General features: G+C 34.6%; 1 protein-coding gene across 6 annotated transcripts in view; it reads left to right on the top strand.

Annotated features, from left to right (window-relative positions):
* The window catches only part of BLTP3B (bridge-like lipid transfer protein family member 3B), an 83,258-nt gene extending 76,060 nt beyond the window's left edge, over window positions 1-7,198 (top strand). For all 6 annotated transcript variants that reach the window (XM_081595373.1, XM_081595377.1, XM_081595374.1 and 3 more), the window contains 2 exons: window positions 4,661-4,854; window positions 6,968-7,198. In XM_081595373.1, the coding sequence (XP_081451499.1) occupies window positions 4,661-4,854; window positions 6,968-7,102 (329 nt within the window). In that variant the 3' untranslated portion in view covers window positions 7,103-7,198. The remainder of the gene's footprint in view (window positions 1-4,660; window positions 4,855-6,967) is intronic.
* Window positions 7,199-19,327: the final 12,129 nt, after the last annotated feature.

Raw genomic sequence — 19,327 nt, 5'->3', positions numbered from 1 at the left:
TTTTCGATGCTCCAACGGATATTGGCAATTTGATCTCTGGTTCCTCTGCCTTTTCTAAAACCAGCTTGAACATCTGGAAGTTCACGGTTTACGTATTGCCGAAGCCGGGCTTGGAGAATTTTGAGTGTTATTTACTAGCATGTGAGACGAGTGCAATTGTGCGGTAGTTCGAGCATTCTTTGGCATTGCCTTTCTTTGGGATTGGAATGAAAACTGACCTTTTCCAGTCCTGTGGCCACTGCTGAGTTTTCCAAATTTGCTGGCATATTGAGTGCAGCACTTTCACAGCATCATCTTCTAAGTTTCACTTTATTAATTGAGGGTGAAATGTGAGGGACTGAAAAGAGGCAAACTAGAAAACTCTGTAGCCAGAAACCATGAAACAGCTATTGCTGAGGTGGAATCAGTTTGTGGGAAACTCTTGATTGAAGAGTCTTCCTCTCTGAAGTTGGGGAACAGCTACAGCAAACATAGAAGTCAGACCAAAAAAGATCAAAAGGGCATCTTCATTACTGATAAAAGCTGAGGCGAAGATAGCTTCGGTGTAAGAAGATAGGCTTGCTGTATGGCTGTTGCTCCCAGATACTTGAAGATCTCCAAACTTCAAGTCTTATCTTATAAGAAAGCAGAACAGAGTATTCTAGTACTTCAGAGTACTGAAGAAAAGTTGAGACTTTTAAAGAAATATAATTAATATCCTCAGAGAGATGGTAGGATTTTGAACTCAAACAGGAACAAGCTTTTATGGAAAATAACTGCTTAGAAATCGTTAAAAATTAAAAACCTCATCTTTGAAGTTAAAAATAATAGGTCACCTAAAATCTTATCAGCTCTACCTTCAAGAGATACCCAGAGTCCGATCTCAATCATACAGTATGTTGCCCTCTCAGATTGGCTTCTTTTACTAAGTAATATGATTTAAGGTTTCTCCATGTCTTTTTGAGGCTTACTAGCTCATTTCCTCTTACTGCTGAATAATATTCCATTGTCTGATGTAACACAATTTATTTCACCTACTTTAGACATCTTGGTTGGTTCCTTATTTTGGCAATCAGAATAAAATTGCTGTAAAGAATTGTGTGGGCATAAGTTTTCAGTTCCTTATGGGTAAATACAAAGGAGTGTGATTGCTGGGTCTTATGGTCAAGAGTATGTTTAGTTTTGGAAGAAAGTGATTGTACCATTTTACATTTTCACCAGCAGTAAATGAGAATTCTTGTTGTTCTGTGTCTGTGTTTACATTTGGTGTTGTCAATGTTCTGTATTTTGGCCATTCTAAATAGGTGTGTAGTGGTATGCTGTTGTTTTAATTTGCATTTCCCTGATGACATATTATGTACAGCATCTTTTCATATGCTGATTTGCCATCTGTTTATTTTCTTTTGTGAGATGCCTGTTAAAGTCATTGGCCTCAGAGAGAAATTTTATATTGATAAAAGATGTCCCAAAACGTAGTTTAGTCATAAGAAATGCATGTATCCATGTAACAGCATAACTGAAAATGTATAAAAGAAAGCTGTTTGAAATAAAGAGAAATGGAATCATAGCATATTGAGATACTACCGTCATAGAGAAATTTTAACATACCTCTGTGTGTGTGTGTGTGTGTATAAGATGTTATGGAAAAACCTGAATGAACTTTTTAGCCAACCCAATATCTATATACATATATATATGTAAATATAAATTTGAATTTAGCAAACAGGTAATTTCAGATACCCATGAATGAATTTTCCTATCTGCAGCAACATGGATGGACTTGGAGAATATTAAGCTAGTGAAGTTAAGTCAGAGAAAAAGAAATACTATCTGATTTAACTTACATGTGGAATCTAAATGGTACTACAAATGATTGTATATGCAGAACTGAAACAGATTCACAGTTAACTCTCCCTTTTTATCTCCTGTTACATCTACCTCCGTCTCCCTTTTTTCCCATGCTCATTCTTTCTTCTCCACTCTCTCTCTCCTCCCTTTTTCTCCATCTCATTTCTTTTCCTCTTTCCATATTTCTTCCTCTTCTCTTCTTTCTCTCCTCTCCCCTTTTCTCTCCTCATTTCACCTCCCAATGTTTGAAATAAAATGGATTTCAGAGTTGTTTTGGTCAGTGGTTTTTCATTATTCTTAGGATCCCATGAGTGGAGAGATATATAAGCTAAATAGAATGGGCTTTGGACCCTGTTTTCCTCACTACAGCCTATGTAACCGCTGTTGTTTTGTTTTTACTTTATATTAGCATTCTATATCAGATTTCATTTAAAAGAAGGGTTTTGCTCTGCTAAGTTTAAAAGCCAAAAGTATATGATAAACTCATAATCAAGTCAAATTTTAGGGGTGTTATTAGTTTTTTGAGTTTGAAAGAGTAGAGGATTTGACTTTTCCATGCCGTAGTACTTTAGGATTTACCTTACAGTCCCTACCAAGCTAAATGGTATGCTAGTCTGACCCAGTACAACAGTTCTTGTATATTTTTTCTAACTAATATTACTAAGAACAGAATCAGTACAGGACAATATTGTAAAAAGTAGTTTCTGATTTGAGACTTCTGTAATATGAATGCAAGAACAGACCAAAACTCAACTCAGTGACATTTACCCATGTAGATAAAACTATTTTGATACATAAAAAATTGGGGTAAAAATATTAGAATCATTATGAAGGGTAATTTGGCAATATGAACAAAAGCTTTAAAAAGTATTTTTGTTCTTTGACCTAGCTGACACCTTCTGGGAATGTTTTTAAGGGGAAAAATTATGTTGAACAGATATTACTCTTCTGTGTTCTTAATATAATTTGGTTTGATGAACTACCTCTCTGTCATGACAGTTAAGTGTGGTTTTGGTTGAACCTGACAATCATATGACCCTATCACTAAAGTGGGAAAGGGACCCGGGTGGAACAATCAAAAGATTTCAGCCCTTGGGATACTGAATGCTAACATGAATGGACTGTGAACCAAGCATTCTGAGTCTTTTGTGTATGAACTGAAAATGACACTGAGAGCGAAGGGTCACAGGCTGTAAAACTCACTTGTTTTGTCACCAGAGGTTACCTTTTCCATCATATGACTGGACTAACACAGAAGAGAGAAGTGGACCTGAGAAGTAGATAGAGTCAGGTTCCTAAAATGACACTCCTGAGGACATCATGTAAATTCCCATATCTGTCCATACCTGAAGCACCATCACTTTGACTCTACTATTATGGAAACAAATACATTTCCTTGTTTAAAAACAAGTTTGACTTGGGCTTCTGTTCACTTGCAACCTAAATGCTCTGACTCTCTGTGATCCAAAAAGTTAGAAAAAATGTTGATTTGTAAAAATATTTCCTGTCTTTTGGATAACATTTTAAATGGAACTGTTTTCTTAATTTAATTTTGAATTATTCATTGCAAGTGCTTAGAAAAACAATTGATTTTTGTATACTGATCATATATCCTGCAGACTTGCTAAGCTTGTTCATTAGCTCTGTGAGTTTTTAGTGGATTCTCTTTTTTTCCCTATGTACAAGATCATGTCCCCTATGAATGGAGATAGTTTTACTTCTTCCTTGCTGATCTGGATGCCTTTTATTTCCTTTTCTTGCCTAATTACTTTGCCTGGGACCTCTGGGACAGTGTCGAGTAAAAGTATTAAGAGCAAACGTCCTTGTCTTATTCCCAATATTAGGGGAAAAACATCCAGTCTTTTACCATTAAGTGTGATATTAGCTGTGAAGTTTTTGAAAATTTCCTTTAACAGATTGAGGAACTTCTATTCCTGGTTTGCTGTTTTTATCATGAGAAAGTACTGGATTTTGTAAAATATTTTTTTTTCTGCATCTGTTGAGATGACCATGTGGCTTTTGTTTTATTCTGTTTTGTTGATGTGATGTACTACATTAATTTATTTCTTGAATGTTAAATCAATCTTGCACTCCTGGGATAAATCTCAGTTGGCCATGGCCTATAATTATTTTTATTATATTGCTGGGTTCAGTTTGCTAATGTTTTATTGAGGGTTTTTGTATTCATTTATATAAGTATATTGATTTTAGTTTACTTTTTTATGGTTTCTTTGGTTTTGGAATCAGGGTAATACTGGTTTTATAGAGTGAGTTAAAAAATGCTCTTCCACTTCTATTTTTTGGAAGAGTTTGTAAAGATTTGGTATTAATTCTTTTAATATTTGGTAGAATTCACTGTTGAAGCCATATCTGGGCCTGGGCTTTTCTCTAAATGGTTTTTTGTTTTGTTTTTAGTTACTGATTTAATCTATTTCTTATTGAGTCTATTTTGGTAGTTTGTGTCTTTGTAGAAGTTTTTCTATCTCATCTAAGTTATCTAATTTATTGGTATACAATATAATTAGTTTTATTTTTGTTAAAGGGACAATAGTAATGTCCCTTCTTTCATTTCTGATTCTAGTAATTTTTTTCTTTTTATCTTTTATTTTTTGGTCTGTATAACTAAGGTTTCTTTCAATTTTATTCTTCTTTTCAACAGATGAGCTTTTGATTTTGAGTTTGTTAATCTTTCCAATGAATGAGCTTTTGTTTTTTGTTTCATAATAATGTCTTCATACTATGACATACTCATTTTAAATTAGGTTTTCACAGAGAACTTAAGATTTATCAAGTATTTAGAAATGTTATCTGAATATTTTATTTGTTTGATTAGATTCTCAGATGCTTAACACTAGAAATGATTTGGAAGAAAATGTTAAAAGTGATTCAGTGCTACTTACCAGTGGAAAGTGTGATATGAAGAAACAACACAGTGTTACTCAAGCCACTCAGACGAGCCCAGAAGTTCCTTGGCCTTCGCAGTCAGCCAGCTTTCCTGAGTGCTATTTTGACTTTACTAGGGAACAGGTAATGGGAAAACTAGTTCATACTCATTCAGTTCAGCAATTAACATAATTATTAGGCATTATTTATTTACTTATTTAAATCATGTTTGTTGAGTGCTTGTTATGTACGAGGCAGTTAGCTGACACAGTGTTGAGCAAGGTATGACCATTCCCAGCCTTTATAGAAGTTGTAGTCTAATAGAAGATAAAGGAGGAAATGTGGGAGAGTGCCATTTCTGGCATCTGCGAAGGCTAATTGGAGGATATATTCATTTTGATATCTTATTTTTAAGTTACAAAAGTATTGTAATATTTCAGAACTTTGGAAAAATATTTTAAAACAGCTCTGACATTGTAACCTCCTATAGAGCTATAAGTGTTGTTTTTATTTTTCCTCTCAGTCTCTTTCCATAATTTTTCTAAACAATTGCTGTCCTAGTATATATACTGTGGGGCTTCTCTGGTGATTCAGATGGTAGAGAATCTTCCTGCAGTGGGCGAGACCCAGGTTTAATTCCTGGGTTGGGAAGATCCCCTGGAGGAGGAAACGGCAACCCACTCCAGTATTCTTGCCTGGAGAACTCCATGGATAGAGGAGTCTGGCGGGCTACAGTCCATGGGGTCACAGAGTCTGATAGACTGATAAACTAACACTTTCACACTTACATATACTGTACTTTTTGCTTAACATTGTTTAACAAATGTTTTCCATATTGTTGCATATGCTTCATCTATTTTATTTTATATCTATTGAAGTATAGTCAATGCTTCATATTTATTGTTAATGGCAGATTAATATGGGTGTGGCTATATTATCATTTCTAAAGGTTACTCTTAACATTTGTTAATATTTGAATTGCTTCTTATTTTTTGCTGTTCTAAAATTCTATCCAGCAGAATTTTAATTCTCTATGATGAAACTACAGAATGAGTTTATTCATCTATTTAGCAGGATTTGTTAGATGTCAGCTGTAAGCTAAGGATATAGAATTGGAAGAGAATACCACTCCCTCTCTATTGAGAAACTCAAAATTGAATGGGAAAGTAGAAGTGTGTAAACAGTAGTCACAGCACACATGTGGTATGTACTACGGTTTAGGGAATATAGTAAAATACCCAATTTGGTCTGTGAGACAGGCATTCTTAAGCTGCAGCTAAAAGAAATCTGAGAACTCTTTGAAGTTGAATGCATATATTTTAATGTATCTGTGTAAATGCTATTTCCTGTGGAAAAGGTTTTATCACATTTTCCTGATTAGGGATTAGGGAATGGTTCTAAGAAGATTGAACTGAGTCTTAATGAGAGAAGACCTATTGACATCTAGATGAAAATGTCTAGTGAGATCTTCAGAATGTGGGTCTGGAGCTCAAGAGAGGCTTGCCCTATATCAGGCTATACATAATTGTTGGAGCCACAAGAGTAGAAGCGAACATCTGAGAGAGTGACTCAAGTGATAAGAGAAGACAACCAATTGTGGACTTAAATAGAATGCAAAAAATTTAAGAGTTCTTAAACATCAGAGGAAAAAATGAACAGTCCATAGGTAGAGTGGGATAAATGAGAAATATCTGTGACATAAAAGGTGAAAGAGGAGAGAAGCTTAGCAAGGAGGAGTGAGGTCAGCAGTGTCTTAAGGGAAATTGAAATTAAACAAAATCACTATTAGATTTGGAACTTAGGAGGTAATTCGTGTTTTAAATTGCTGGGTCAAAACTTAACGGACATTTTTAAGTGCTTGGTGAAAGAAAGAAAGTGAAGTTGCTCAGTCGTGTCCAACTCTTTGCAACCCCATGGACTGTAGCCTACCATGCTCCTCTGTCCATGGAATTTTCCAGGCAAGAGTACGGGAGTGGGTTGCCATTTCCTTCTCCAGGGGATCTTCCTGACCCAGGGATCGAACCCGGGTCTTCCACATTGCAGGCAGATGCTTTACCATCTGAGCCACCAGGGAAGCCCACTTGTGCTTGGTGTGTGTTTCCAAATAACTTCTCAGAGCAGTTTTCTGCTTAAGTGCACCCTCACCAGCATTGGGTAATGTTGCTGACTTGTGGGTCACACTTTTAGATATTGTATAAATAGTCTGTATTTCCTGAAAATGGTTATATTTTCTTATTTTCCAAATTTATCATTTCAGCTCATGGAAGAGAATGAATCACTTAAACAAGAATTGGCTAAAGCTAAAACGGCTCTTGCAGAGGCTCACTTAGAAAAAGATGCTCTTCTCCATCAGTTGAATATCAGGAGTGGCAGCCAGAAACTCAAGTTATAACTTTGGAGTGTGGAGGTTATATTTATAATGTGATGTTACTGATTAATGGGAAACTTTCCTTTTCATGAAAAGACAATAAAATGAAATAGAATGTGATGAAGTGGTGACTATTCCAAAACCAGTTTAGAAAATACTAGGTACGGGCATTACAATCTTTTGATTGTTTTGTGTTTTAGGTTTTAACCCTCTTTTAAACTGGTGTGATATAGGGGAAGTCAGTGCATACTGTAAGATAGTTCTATGCCTCATGAATAGATGTCATTTCCTAATTTTGATATTACATTATAGACATTTTTTAAAAAGGGAACTGAAAATCTATTGTGTTCTCATAGATTGCTGAATTTATTTATCACTTTGTTAATTTGCTATTATTTACAGAGATTCAGATGCTTCTAGGGCTAATGTAAAATAAAAGGAGGCTTACATTTTAAGTGTTACTAAAATTATGTACTTAAATCTATAACTATTACTGTAAAAAAAAAGTCCAATCAAACTAATAAATTATCTAATTGCTGGGTTTGAAAATTCTGGAAAATCGTCACCCTACAGAACATAGGAGGTAACTTTAATATGTGAAAAAGAATCATTTTAAGTGATGGGTAAGCTGTATAAGTTGAAGCTATAGTTTTCAACAAAGAAGATGGCACAAATGTTAAAATGAAAAGCACAAACTGTAAAAAAGGAAAGCATTAGAGTATATGGCCAACTGATTTAAAAAGCATTACTTGTACATTCCTTTAAACATGTATTGTTAGAAGTCAGAGTAATTTAACTATCCTGCTAAATTTGGCAGCATTTGTAACTATAAGAATTTTAATTAGTACTATTTATATTATTTCTTTATCATCATCTTTCCTCTATTTAAGGAGGGGTATGTTTTCAGAGAATTTTCTTTTCACATACATAAAATGATTTCATACCATTCCTACAGTATCTTAACAGGTGGTTGTTTGCACATGTCGAATTTATAATGCTAGTTTTGATTAAAGTTCTATGTGACTTATATATTGAAATAAGAATAACTGATAAATTTTGAATTCTATTTTCTAGGGATTGTTAAGGTTGAAACCGACATGAGAGAGAGTCTCAATCATGCATTATGAAATAAAAGTTTGAGTATTTAAGAAACAGAGGCTTTTAACAATTTAAAATATATTTCAATAGAATTAAACTAAGTGGGGTCTATTTTAAAATGCACATTCTTAAACATAAATATATTCAAGATAGAACTGAAACAGCTGGACTGCTCTTTATTTAAGTTACTTGAAAATTTTAAAATTTTCAACCACATTAGGGTACTTTATGGTGCTTTGCTTGTTTGGCATGACTTATATAGCCATCCCTATATCTAAATACTTGGAAGGAAATATGTTTCATTTTACGTTTAGTGTTAGAGTGGTTTTAGATTTTATTGAAAATGGTACTGGCCTTTTTTTTTTTTTTGTCTTTAATCTCCATTTTCACTAACATTATTTAAAAATACAGGCCGTGTTTTGGGAGCTAAGGATATAGCAAAGAACAAGTTAAATTGTTATTATTTTACCTCAGAGTATTTTAGAAATCATGTTAAACCATTTTAATCTAAGACTGTTTTATAGTTTTAGATTAAAAGCAAAAGTCTAATTAAATATTTTGAATGTATAGCTTATATCCTTAGTAGAGTACTTTTGATCTATAGGTATATATTCAACAAAAGCAGTCTCTATTATAGAAAAGCAGGATTGATGGTACATGAACTTCTCTAGAACTTGCAGTATTTTTCAGATTTGACATATTTGCTCCATATGAACTTTAAATTTATGATGTATTGTAATTACTGTTATAGATCCTGAATGTTTTTCTTATTTTCAATTTATTTGGCCATCTCAAGAAAATCATATAAACAGTAGAGATAATAATTAATATGAAGCTGAACATTCTATATGCTTTGTTAGATTTTTAAAAATTTATAGTGATTACTATTTTTATAGAGATTTAAAATTCATAAATCACTTCCAAAAACATTGTATAATTCCCACAACAAGCCTGGGAGGTAGGTGTTATTTACATTTTAAAAGTTTAATAAAGACCTTATGGCTCAGAAAGAACAAATGACTTGACTGAAATCACAATTAATAACCTGCTCTTTTCACTGAAATCCCAATTATATGTTTTTATTTTACTTTATTCCTTTTTTCACATATTTTTCCAGAGGTAGGTAAAGGAATCACTTATTGGTCTTCTTTCTTTTTCTTTTAAGATGAATATAATGCTTTTAAAAGATGTGTGTGTATATAAAAACAAACTACTTGAAAAATAAGGAGAGAATTTTAAGTTAGTCTCAATCTTTTTTGCTGTATGAGAAATATAAGAATCAACCTGTAATAAACTTACCAGAGTTTTTAAATGACCACAAATTAAAGTTGCCTTGTCTTTGCTAAATCCCTAGCAGAGATGTTAGTAATCAGGGGAAGAAAATTATATTAGTGTTTTTCTTTTAAATTTCATATATGCGAAAAACATATTCTTGGTATTGTATTTTTATCTTTTCTCATTATAGAGTTCCAAAGATCACCATGTGACACTAGTTGTAATGAAACATTATTATTTAAGCCATGTAAAAATAGCTTTATATGATTGCAGGCAAATATATGTGACAAAATTATTCAGAAACTTCTTTTGGGTTTTTATTGTAGTTATTTTTATTCAGTACTTGTCAATACAAGGGTGAAATATTCCTCTTTAAGTTTTTATTAATGTATCCAATCTAAGGTTCCACCATCACAGTGGTTCCCAAGTTAGTAACCTAGAACTTCCTCTCTTTAACCACCACCCCTCCCAATCAATTCATTACCACATCCTTTCATTTTGCCTTGTAAATTTGTCTACTTCTCTTCATTTACCACCTTTCTAATCTAAGCTAACATTAGCACTTTTTGCCTGCAGTTACTTCTGTAGCCTCCTAATTGGTCTTCCTAAGCTACTCTGACCTTTCTGATTCATTTTTATACTGCAGTCATGATTCTCTCTCTCTCTCTCTCTCTCTCTCTTAAGTGCAGTTTTAATCAAGGTAACTCACCTAACCCTAGATGGAAACAAAAATATTTTATGTTACTTCTGAGATCAGTTTTTAGGGCTGCTATTTATAATTCTGAACATTGAAAGAGTTAATAGCTCAAAAACATTAAAGCAGTGACTGGCACATCACCTTAAAAGCATTTAAGAGAGGTTAGTTATTACTACTTCTCAGTTTCATTGTGCTCCTTGTTTCACTTACTTTGTATTTGACTCTTATTGCACTTTAAATGTCTGAAATTAGTGAGAATTAAAGTGCTTCTTCCACCAAAGGAACCTTTGTTCATGCTATTCTTTTGCTTGAAATACCTTCATCACTTAGTTAACTCCTATTTGTCTTTCAGATCTCAGCTCATTCATCACTTCCTCAGGGAAGCATTCCCTAATTTTTTTCAGAGCAAGAAAAAAATTACATTATCACTGTGATCTCTATTTAATGTTGAACACCTTTGTAATTTTATATATATTTGTTTGATTAATGTAGACCCACTAGATTGTAAACTCCATGAGGACAGGAATTATGTTTTTGTGTCATTGTTCAACTGGTATTCTTTGTGCCTCATACATTGCCTGGCATATAGTAGGTTCTCAGTAAATTTGTTGAAATAATAAAATAATGGATGAGGTATCAAGGATGTTTTTCAGGTACTGAGTTCTTCCTCTCACTTGGATTGAGGGGAGATGGAACATTAGGAATAAGAGTAGGAGATGGTGGTTATTAAAAGTGGCAGACTCCTTGTGTCCATAGAGAAAGAAAAAAGATGGAGAATGGAGAAATTTGCTCTGTTACGCTCTTCTGAGTTTTGAGTATCTGAAGTTCTACTTAATTTATCACAAATCATCACAGAACTGAAAATTAGCACATCACTTCATACAACTGCCAGTGCCAGAATGTCATCTGGCTTTGATTGTAGCATATGGTGTTGTGGCTGTTGAGATCTGCTAGTCCTGTTAGCTAAACAGAATGGAAGTAAGGCCAAAAGAGTAGTGGCTGAAATAGTTTTCAGTTTTTAGAAATTGTTACCTAAGATCAGTTGTGCCTTATTTCTTAAGGTATGAACAGTCTCATTTGACCTTGCACCCAGGGATGCTGAAGAGAGTAAATTTTGAGCTGTATTTCAATTTCCTTTTAGGATAAAATGTGAAAAGTTGGAATCATACAGGGTATGTGGAAATACTAAAGCAGTAGTGTTTTCAAAACACCGATTTCATTAAATTATGGTACTTGACATTTAAAAAAATTTTGCTGCTTTTTTGAGAAGTACAAAAATTAAGGTAACATGAAGCAAAAGTGTATGTGTGGTGGTTTTTAGAAACCATTAGGTATTATCCAGTGGATCATTGTACAGTGGAGGGAAATTCATGTTAATGTTACAGTATTAAATTCGGCATAACTGTTGCCAACACTCCTGTGCAGTTTTGGTAGGTCTGAGAATTTAAAACTCTTTTAGGAGAATAATTTTAAGAAATATTAATATGAAATCAACTAAATGTCTTTTTTTTCCATTTGTATAATATGATAGTTTTTTGGTCTTAGAAGAAAAAGTATCACTGAATCAGCAAGAGGAGTAATAGTTTTGAAAGATTTTGAAACCATTTAAATAAAAAGACGATACTAAATAACTCATACGTTAGATTTTATTTTCATTTTATTGAATGGTAAGTAAAATGTCTCATTCTTGACTTTAATTCTTCACTTTTATGTGAAGACATATTTGATGGTTTAGGTGAAGGAATATACTTGAGCATTTTGGAGGTTAGGATTGTACAGTGAGGTGATTAACCTTCTTGCAGCCACTTAGGAGAATTGTTTTATTGATGTAACAAAAAACTCAGATACTGAATCATAACTATCAAGACTAAGAATTTCAAAAATAAGAAGGCATATGACTAAAGAATAAGTAGAGATCAAAATTACTCATGAAGGATATAGGTGAAATAAATGCATTAGGGGTCTGATCAAAGTCAAATTTCTTTTCACAATACTTAAAATAACTCCAATTAAAATATACATAGTATAATAAGGGCAGAAGTTTTTAAAAGTAACCATAGGCAGCAAATCCAGTGTAAGGAAATAATGTTGAACAGAATTCCAGTCACTAAGAGAGAAATCTGTGACAAGAAATTCACTTGGTGTGTCATATGAACTGAAGTCTAAAGAGCAAAATGAAAACGGACAGTCTTCAACTCAGTGTGCAAAGATTGGCACATACGTACAGAGGTTCAATTCTTCCATAAATGATTTGCCCACAAAAGTATATCTGTAGGGATCTTAAGATTCCAATTTCTATGGAAAAGTGAGTCAGGACTTTTCCAATAGCTTGCTGCCATTTTATTGGCATAGCAATAATATTGTGGCATCTTAGCATTTTGTCTTAAATACAATATATTTGCTTCATAATTCTTAATAGTGTATGTAGCATTGTGATAATCATTTGGTGCTTTCTTCACTCTGGTTTATTCTCACTTTCTCCATTCCTTGATGTTGAACAAGAGGTTTTCTGTATGATGCATTAGAACTATGAAGGCAAGGCAAAAGAGTTCTGAAGAGGAAAACAGAATGAGCAAGCTAAGTAACTTTTTAGTTTCCTTTTTCTGTAAATTTATAGAACTTTAGGCATTGCTATATTCTCAGTATAAAAACATGCCAACGCCAAGTATATCTTTTAAAAGTGGTAGATATTTGCTGCATTAGCACAAAGAGTAACTGTACAAAGAGTTGAAGAGTAACTGTAATCATATGTGTAAGCCTTTCCTATAATTTTAGTGGGGGTCCAGTTAATACTTCACAATTCTTACCTGCTTATCAAGTCCTCTACCCCACTTTTTGCCTTCAGAATTCAGTGTCTTGTTAATATATTTTGCTGAGTCAGCTTCCACTTGGATTTTGTTTTGATCCACTTTTTGTGCAGTTCCATTAATATGCCCAGAGGCCATTGTGTGAACATTTTAGAAATTGAAGCACAAATAATATAAAAATGTACACTGGTGACTTTATTTATTTTTAAAAGTAAAACTCCTTTTCAGAAATTCCTCATCAGATGTGCCCTATATCACATTCCTGCCAAAACCACCACTGGTTAAAATTAGGGCTCTGCCTGCAGGGAAGCGGTAAGATTTGAGTGGGGAACCAGCAGTTTGCTCAACTGAATACTTAATACCATGTGGTCTGACTGATGAGAACTGTAATGGGATTTATTAACCCAAAACATGTTTAAAACTATTACATGGCAGGCATTGAGTCTGGTATTAAGATACCAGCTAGCTGTCCTTGCCCACATGGATTAAATCTCCCACACAGGAAGCTAGACAAGTAAATTTCAATTTTAATATGATAAGTTAAATGCCACAATAGGTAAGCACATGTAACCTACTGTTGGGGAATCAAAGGCTTTGCAGAGGAAATGATATCTAAGCTAAAGTCTGAAAGATGTGTTTATTAACCAGAATGATAAGGTTCTAGGCAGAGAACAGGTTGGAGAGAAGAGTATGTATTGGAGCATGGTTAATGCCAGAACTGCAACTACTGGTCCAGATACTGTTTATTTTAGGGTAATCTAAGGGTATGTTTGGGGCTTCCCAGGTGGCTCAGTGGGTAAAGAATCCACCTGCAATGCAGGAGACCCAGAAGACATGGGTTCAATACCTGGGTTGGGAAGATTACCTGGAGGAGGGCATGGCAACCCACTCCAGTATTCTTGCCTGGAGAATCCCATGGACAGAGGAGCCTGGTGGGCTACGGTCCATAGGGTCACAAAGAGTTGGACATGACTGAAGTGACTTAGCACAGCACAAGAGTATGTCTACTTGGTTTTTAAGGACTTTCCTGTCCATACATAACATGTGCTGGTTTGTAACCATTAGGACTTTTTCGTTCATGTGTGTTACTGCTGAGTCAGGTCTCTCCTGTCCTTTATATTTGTAATTTATTTTTTTAAACCTCAGTGTACATTTTTCCATTTACCTCATTTCATTTAAGCCCTGTATTCACTAGTCCAGGAGTCAGCAGGTGGTTTTTTTATTTTATTTTTCTGTAAAGGGCCAAATAGTGTCTTGTGCACCATGTGGTATCTGTTACAGCTACTCAGTTTTGCCATCGCAGAGTGAAAACAGCTGCAGACAATATGAAAAGGAATGGATATGGCGATATTCCAGTAAAACTTTATGAAAATAGGCAGTTGGCCATAGCCTGCCAGCTCCTATCTAAACCTAGACTACCTGTGTTATTCTAGACCCAGGTAACTTGCGCACAGCACCAGGAAAATGAGTTCCATGTCTTCCCAGTCAGTCTTCCATCTAGAAATGCTGACCTGAGAAAAGAGTGACACAATGTGGATCTATAATTAAATGATTTTAATATCACTTCTTGGCCTTTTAGCTAAGATCAAGTATAATTAAATGGTTTTATTAACCATATGACTTGATCAGAGTCAGCACATTTACTTCCAAATACCCAAGCTCACAGGTTGGTTCAGCATTTGTATTTAACAATCCACTGCTTAGTTACCTTTCTTAATTGCACCCAAATTCCCAAACTGCCTTGAATGACCAGACCATTTGTTCTTTTCATTATCAAATCATTGTATTAGAGTGGTTTGACAGCCTTGTTTTTTCTCTTTCTAACCCTTTTTTGGTGATAGCCTATTAATACTATTTTTTTTACCAAAGTATAATTGATTTACAATATTTTAGGTGTACAATATAATGATTAAATATTTTTATAGACTTTACTCCATTTAAAGTTACTACAAAATAATGGCCGTGCTGTACAATGTATCCTATAATATACCCCTGTCTTTTCCATACCCTGTTCCCTTTCCCAACTGATAACCACTAGTTTGTTCTCTGTATCTGTGAGTCTATTTCTGTTTGTTATGTAAAATATGTTCATTTGTTTTTATTTTTTAGATTCCACATATTAGCAATAACAAAGTATTTTTCTTTGTCTTACTTATTTTATCATATTTTATTAAGCACAATACTCTCTCAGTCCATCCAGGAATACTATTAAGCTTCCTTTTATAGTATGCATGTTGTCTTCTCCATGATCAAAAATACATGAAAGGTGGGGCTTTTCTGGTGGTTCAGTGGTTACGACTCTGCATTTCACTGCAGGGGGCATGGGTTGGATCCCTGGTCAGGGACCTTAAGATCCCGTATACTGTGTAGCAAGGCAAAAAAAAAAAAAAAAAAGTGAAAGGTATGTACTTTCCTCTTTATAGTGTGCTGATGTCATTTGTTATTAAGCTGACCTCCTATGTTTCACCCTCTGCATTAGTTTCCTACTGTTGCCGTAAGAAACTACAAGTTATTTCACAGTTCAGTAGGTACAGTATGGTTCAGTTGGGAACACATCTGACAGTCACAAGACTCTGAAATCAAGGTGGTAGTCAGGTTGCATTCCTGTCTGGAGGCTCTGGGGTGAATCTGCTTTGAAGTCATTCAGTTGGCCAACATCAGTTCCTTGCGGTTTGGAGGACTGAGGTTATATTTCTTTGCTGGTTGTCATTCCCAACTGGGAATTGTTCTTGGCATCCAAAGTTCACCCATATCCTTTAGCTTGAGACTTCCTTCCGCCATCTTCAAAGTGAGCAACAGTAGGTTGAGTCCTTTTCACACTTCACATCTCTCTGACTTTCCCACTCTGTCTAATCTCTTCTGTTTCTACCTAGAGAACATTCACAGCTTTTAAGGACTCCTATGATTAGATCTGAGCTACTTGGATAATCCAGAATAATCTCCATGTTTGAAAGTCTAAATTATATTTGCAAAGTTCCTTTTGCACGTAAAACAACAAAAAGTTCTAGGGAGGTGAATTGGGGGGGGCATTATTCTACCTATCACAACCTCATTGTATTTTTTTTTAGCATAATTGCTTGGATTGTCCACTTTAAAATATCTTAATAATATCTTATGAGTATACTAAGTATGTTTTCATTAATGTTACATCTCTTTATTTTGTTTTGTAATTACACAAATTGCCTGGCATTTACATTTGTGTAATCATGGAATAGTTTTTCTTCTTAACATACTACGAACCATTTCCTCATGTCACTCTGAATGCTTTATAGATGTAATTTTATTATTATATAAGACTTATTGAGTACATATACTAAATTTATGTAACAGTTGCTCTATTATTAATCATTTGGGTCTTCCCCAGTGTTTCACTAATGTAAGTAACTCTAAAGAACATTTTTGTCCCAAAAGATTGCCTATACGTTGGGATTATTTTCTTAGGATAGATTTCCAAAAGTGGAATAATTGCATCAAAGACCATGAATTTTCCAAGATAGAAACTACTTTCCAAAAGGCTTGAACAAAGTTTGTATCCTCAGAAGCACTCTCACCAGCAATGACTGTCATTAAAAACAAAGCATACAAAGTTTGTAATGAAAGAACATTAGACAGTAACTCGAAGTCATATGAAGGAATAAAAGTTTCAGTAAAAGTAAATTATATAGACAATTATAAAAGCTAGTATTATTGTAACAATGGTGTGTGACTCCACTCTTTGTTTTATATAAGATTTAGGAGACTAATATGTTAAAAAAAATCATTAGTCCAATAGCTAGTATTATTGTAACTTTGGTTTATAACTCCAGATTTTATTTTCTGTATAGTTTGAGGACAATGCATTAAAAATTATTAGTTTTTGTTTTTGGACACAGTGTATAATGGTAATTTTGTGTGACATTAGCAACTGAAAGGTATAGGATCAAAGGTGTTAAAGGAACAGAAGTGGTGAGAAATGGTTGTAGCCTAGATACATTTTGAAGGTGCAGCTGTAGGGAAGTTGCTGTTGGATTGGACATGGTATATGAAAGCTAAGAGTCTAGGGTTGATCCATGGTTTCTAACCTGAGCAGGTTACTTAAATGCCTAGTAGAATGTTCAGCCTTTGCATCTGAACCATTCAGCTGTGATGTACACCCATCTTCAGCAAAGCAAAATCCTTGAACATAACTCTCTTCCTTAGACAAAATTAAGAACCATCTATTGTTGTTTTAGCATCTCTTTTCTCTGAGTGTGTGTTGTTGGGGAGGTATGACGGATTTTAGTTCCATCCCTAAATAGCTTCGGAGAGTAGTAAGGAGAGAATGAATATAGACAAAAAGCAGAAGTTTAAAGAATGAGCTCTTTGCCAATCCAGTGTTCAGAGGCCATAAAGGTGAGGAAAAACCAGGACCAGGAGACCATGAAGTGGTGATGGAAGGAAAATCAGACAGTGGTGCCCTAAAATTTACCTGATGAAGACATTATTTAAGAAGGAGGGAATGGTTGACTGTTAAATGCTGCTCAGAGGTCAAAAAGATGAGTGAAACTGACAGATTTAACAATAAGAACATGGCTGTTGACCTTGAAAAAGTTGCAGTGGAATTGTGGGGGCAAGATCTGTTTGTCGTGGGGCACAAGAGAGAATAAAAGGTGAAACATTGGAGAGAATGAAGACAGACAACAGTTTTAGGGAGTTTTGCACCAAGAAGTAAGCTAGCTATGTAATTTACAATCCAAACTGGAATGCATTTGAAAAGGGCACTATTAATAATTAAACCAGTATTTAATAATAAAGTGTAAACTGCAACTGTCATGGTAAACTGAAGTAGATGTTATTTTATGGAGAAGAGAGGGCTATGGCTGGAAGTGAAGTGGAAGAAAAATTGTTGATTTTTTTTTTTTTTTAAAAAGGGAGAAATGATAGCTAGTAGAAATAATCTGGTAGTCAAGGAACATTTTATGGTAGAGGAAGAAAAGGACATTTTTAGAGCAATTTCTTTGAGTAGAGAAGAGAGGATAGTGTATTGTGTAAAGGGAAGGGCTGAGAACACAGATGGAAGGCAAAGAACATGAGGACCTGTAGATAAGATGATGGACATGTAGATAACTTGAGGACATGTAGATAAGATGATGTCCTGGGAGCTTGTATAAATTTTTTTAGAAAGGTTATCGAAATAGGACATTTACTATGAGTAAGGATTAGGGAGGAGTTTTTGGAGATTTTAAGAGAAATATGAAATAGTTTCATAGGAGAGAGGAGGAATGAGTGGAGTAGAGAAATACAGTATAATTGCCAAGCACCATTTGAGTCCAATTGCATTTAATAACCATGTATTTTAAGTAAGATCAATCAAGATGGTTATGTATTTTTCTTAAACCAGGCTTTACTGTGCAAGTGTAGTCATGAAGAAAGCTGAAAATGGAATTTAATCAGTGTTTATTGTTTAGCCAAGTACAATAAAGTAAGAGAAAGACAAGGGAATTAATTCAGAGTGTATGCATGGGAATGATTTTATCATTTGGCTATTTAATACCTTTTATCATAATGTCATTATTTGACCATATATAGTTTAACTTGGTGTATTAGTTTAATAGCACTTCTGTAACAAAGTACCATAAACTTAGTACTTTAACAGAAATGTATTGTCTCAGAGTTCTAGAGGTTAGAAATGTGCAATAAAGGTGTTGGCAGAGCCGTGTTCCTCTTCCAGCTTCTGATAGCTCCAGGTGTTCCTTGGCTTGTGCTTGCATAATTCAGATCTCTACCTCTGTCTTAACATGGTTGTCTTCCCTCTGAGTGTCGGTGTTCAAATTTTCCTCTCTCTATTAAGGACACTAGTCATATTGGATTAAGGCCTATCGTAATGACCTCAACTTGATTACATCTGCAAAGCCCCAATATTAAAATAAGATCACATTTACAGCTGCTGGGGACCTCTAGGTACACGTACTAGGACTTCACCATATCTTTAGAGGTCACAGTTCAACCCATAATACAGAGGAGAGAGAGAAAGAAATGGAGATGAGGGAAAGGGTAAGAGACAATGAGATACTGGTAGGATTAATGGATTGTAGATCCCAATGGTATTGAAGCATGTCTGGAATTGAGATTCTAGAAATAAGGTAGAGATTAGAAGATGGGATGTTTGAAATTGAGATTGAAGTGAAGAGAAATCGCTCAGTCGTGTCCAACTCTTTGCAACCCCATGGACTGTAGCCTACAAGGGTTCTTTGTCCATGGAATTTTCCAGCAAGAGTACTGGAGTGGGTGGCCATTTCCATCTCCAGGAGATCTTCCCAACCCAGGGATTGAACTGAGGTCTCCTGCATTGCAGGCAGACACTTCACTGTCTGAGCCATCAGGGAAATTGAGAGTATGTAAGGATTAATTAAT

This window comes from Giraffa tippelskirchi, chromosome 4 (genome assembly GCF_054371585.1).
Source record: "Giraffa tippelskirchi isolate mGirTip1 chromosome 4, T2T-mGirTip1v1.2.pri, whole genome shotgun sequence".
Taxonomy (NCBI): domain Eukaryota; kingdom Metazoa; phylum Chordata; class Mammalia; order Artiodactyla; family Giraffidae; genus Giraffa; species Giraffa tippelskirchi.
The sequence above is the reverse complement of the archived record's forward strand: the minus strand, read 5'-3'. Positions and strand labels throughout refer to the sequence as shown.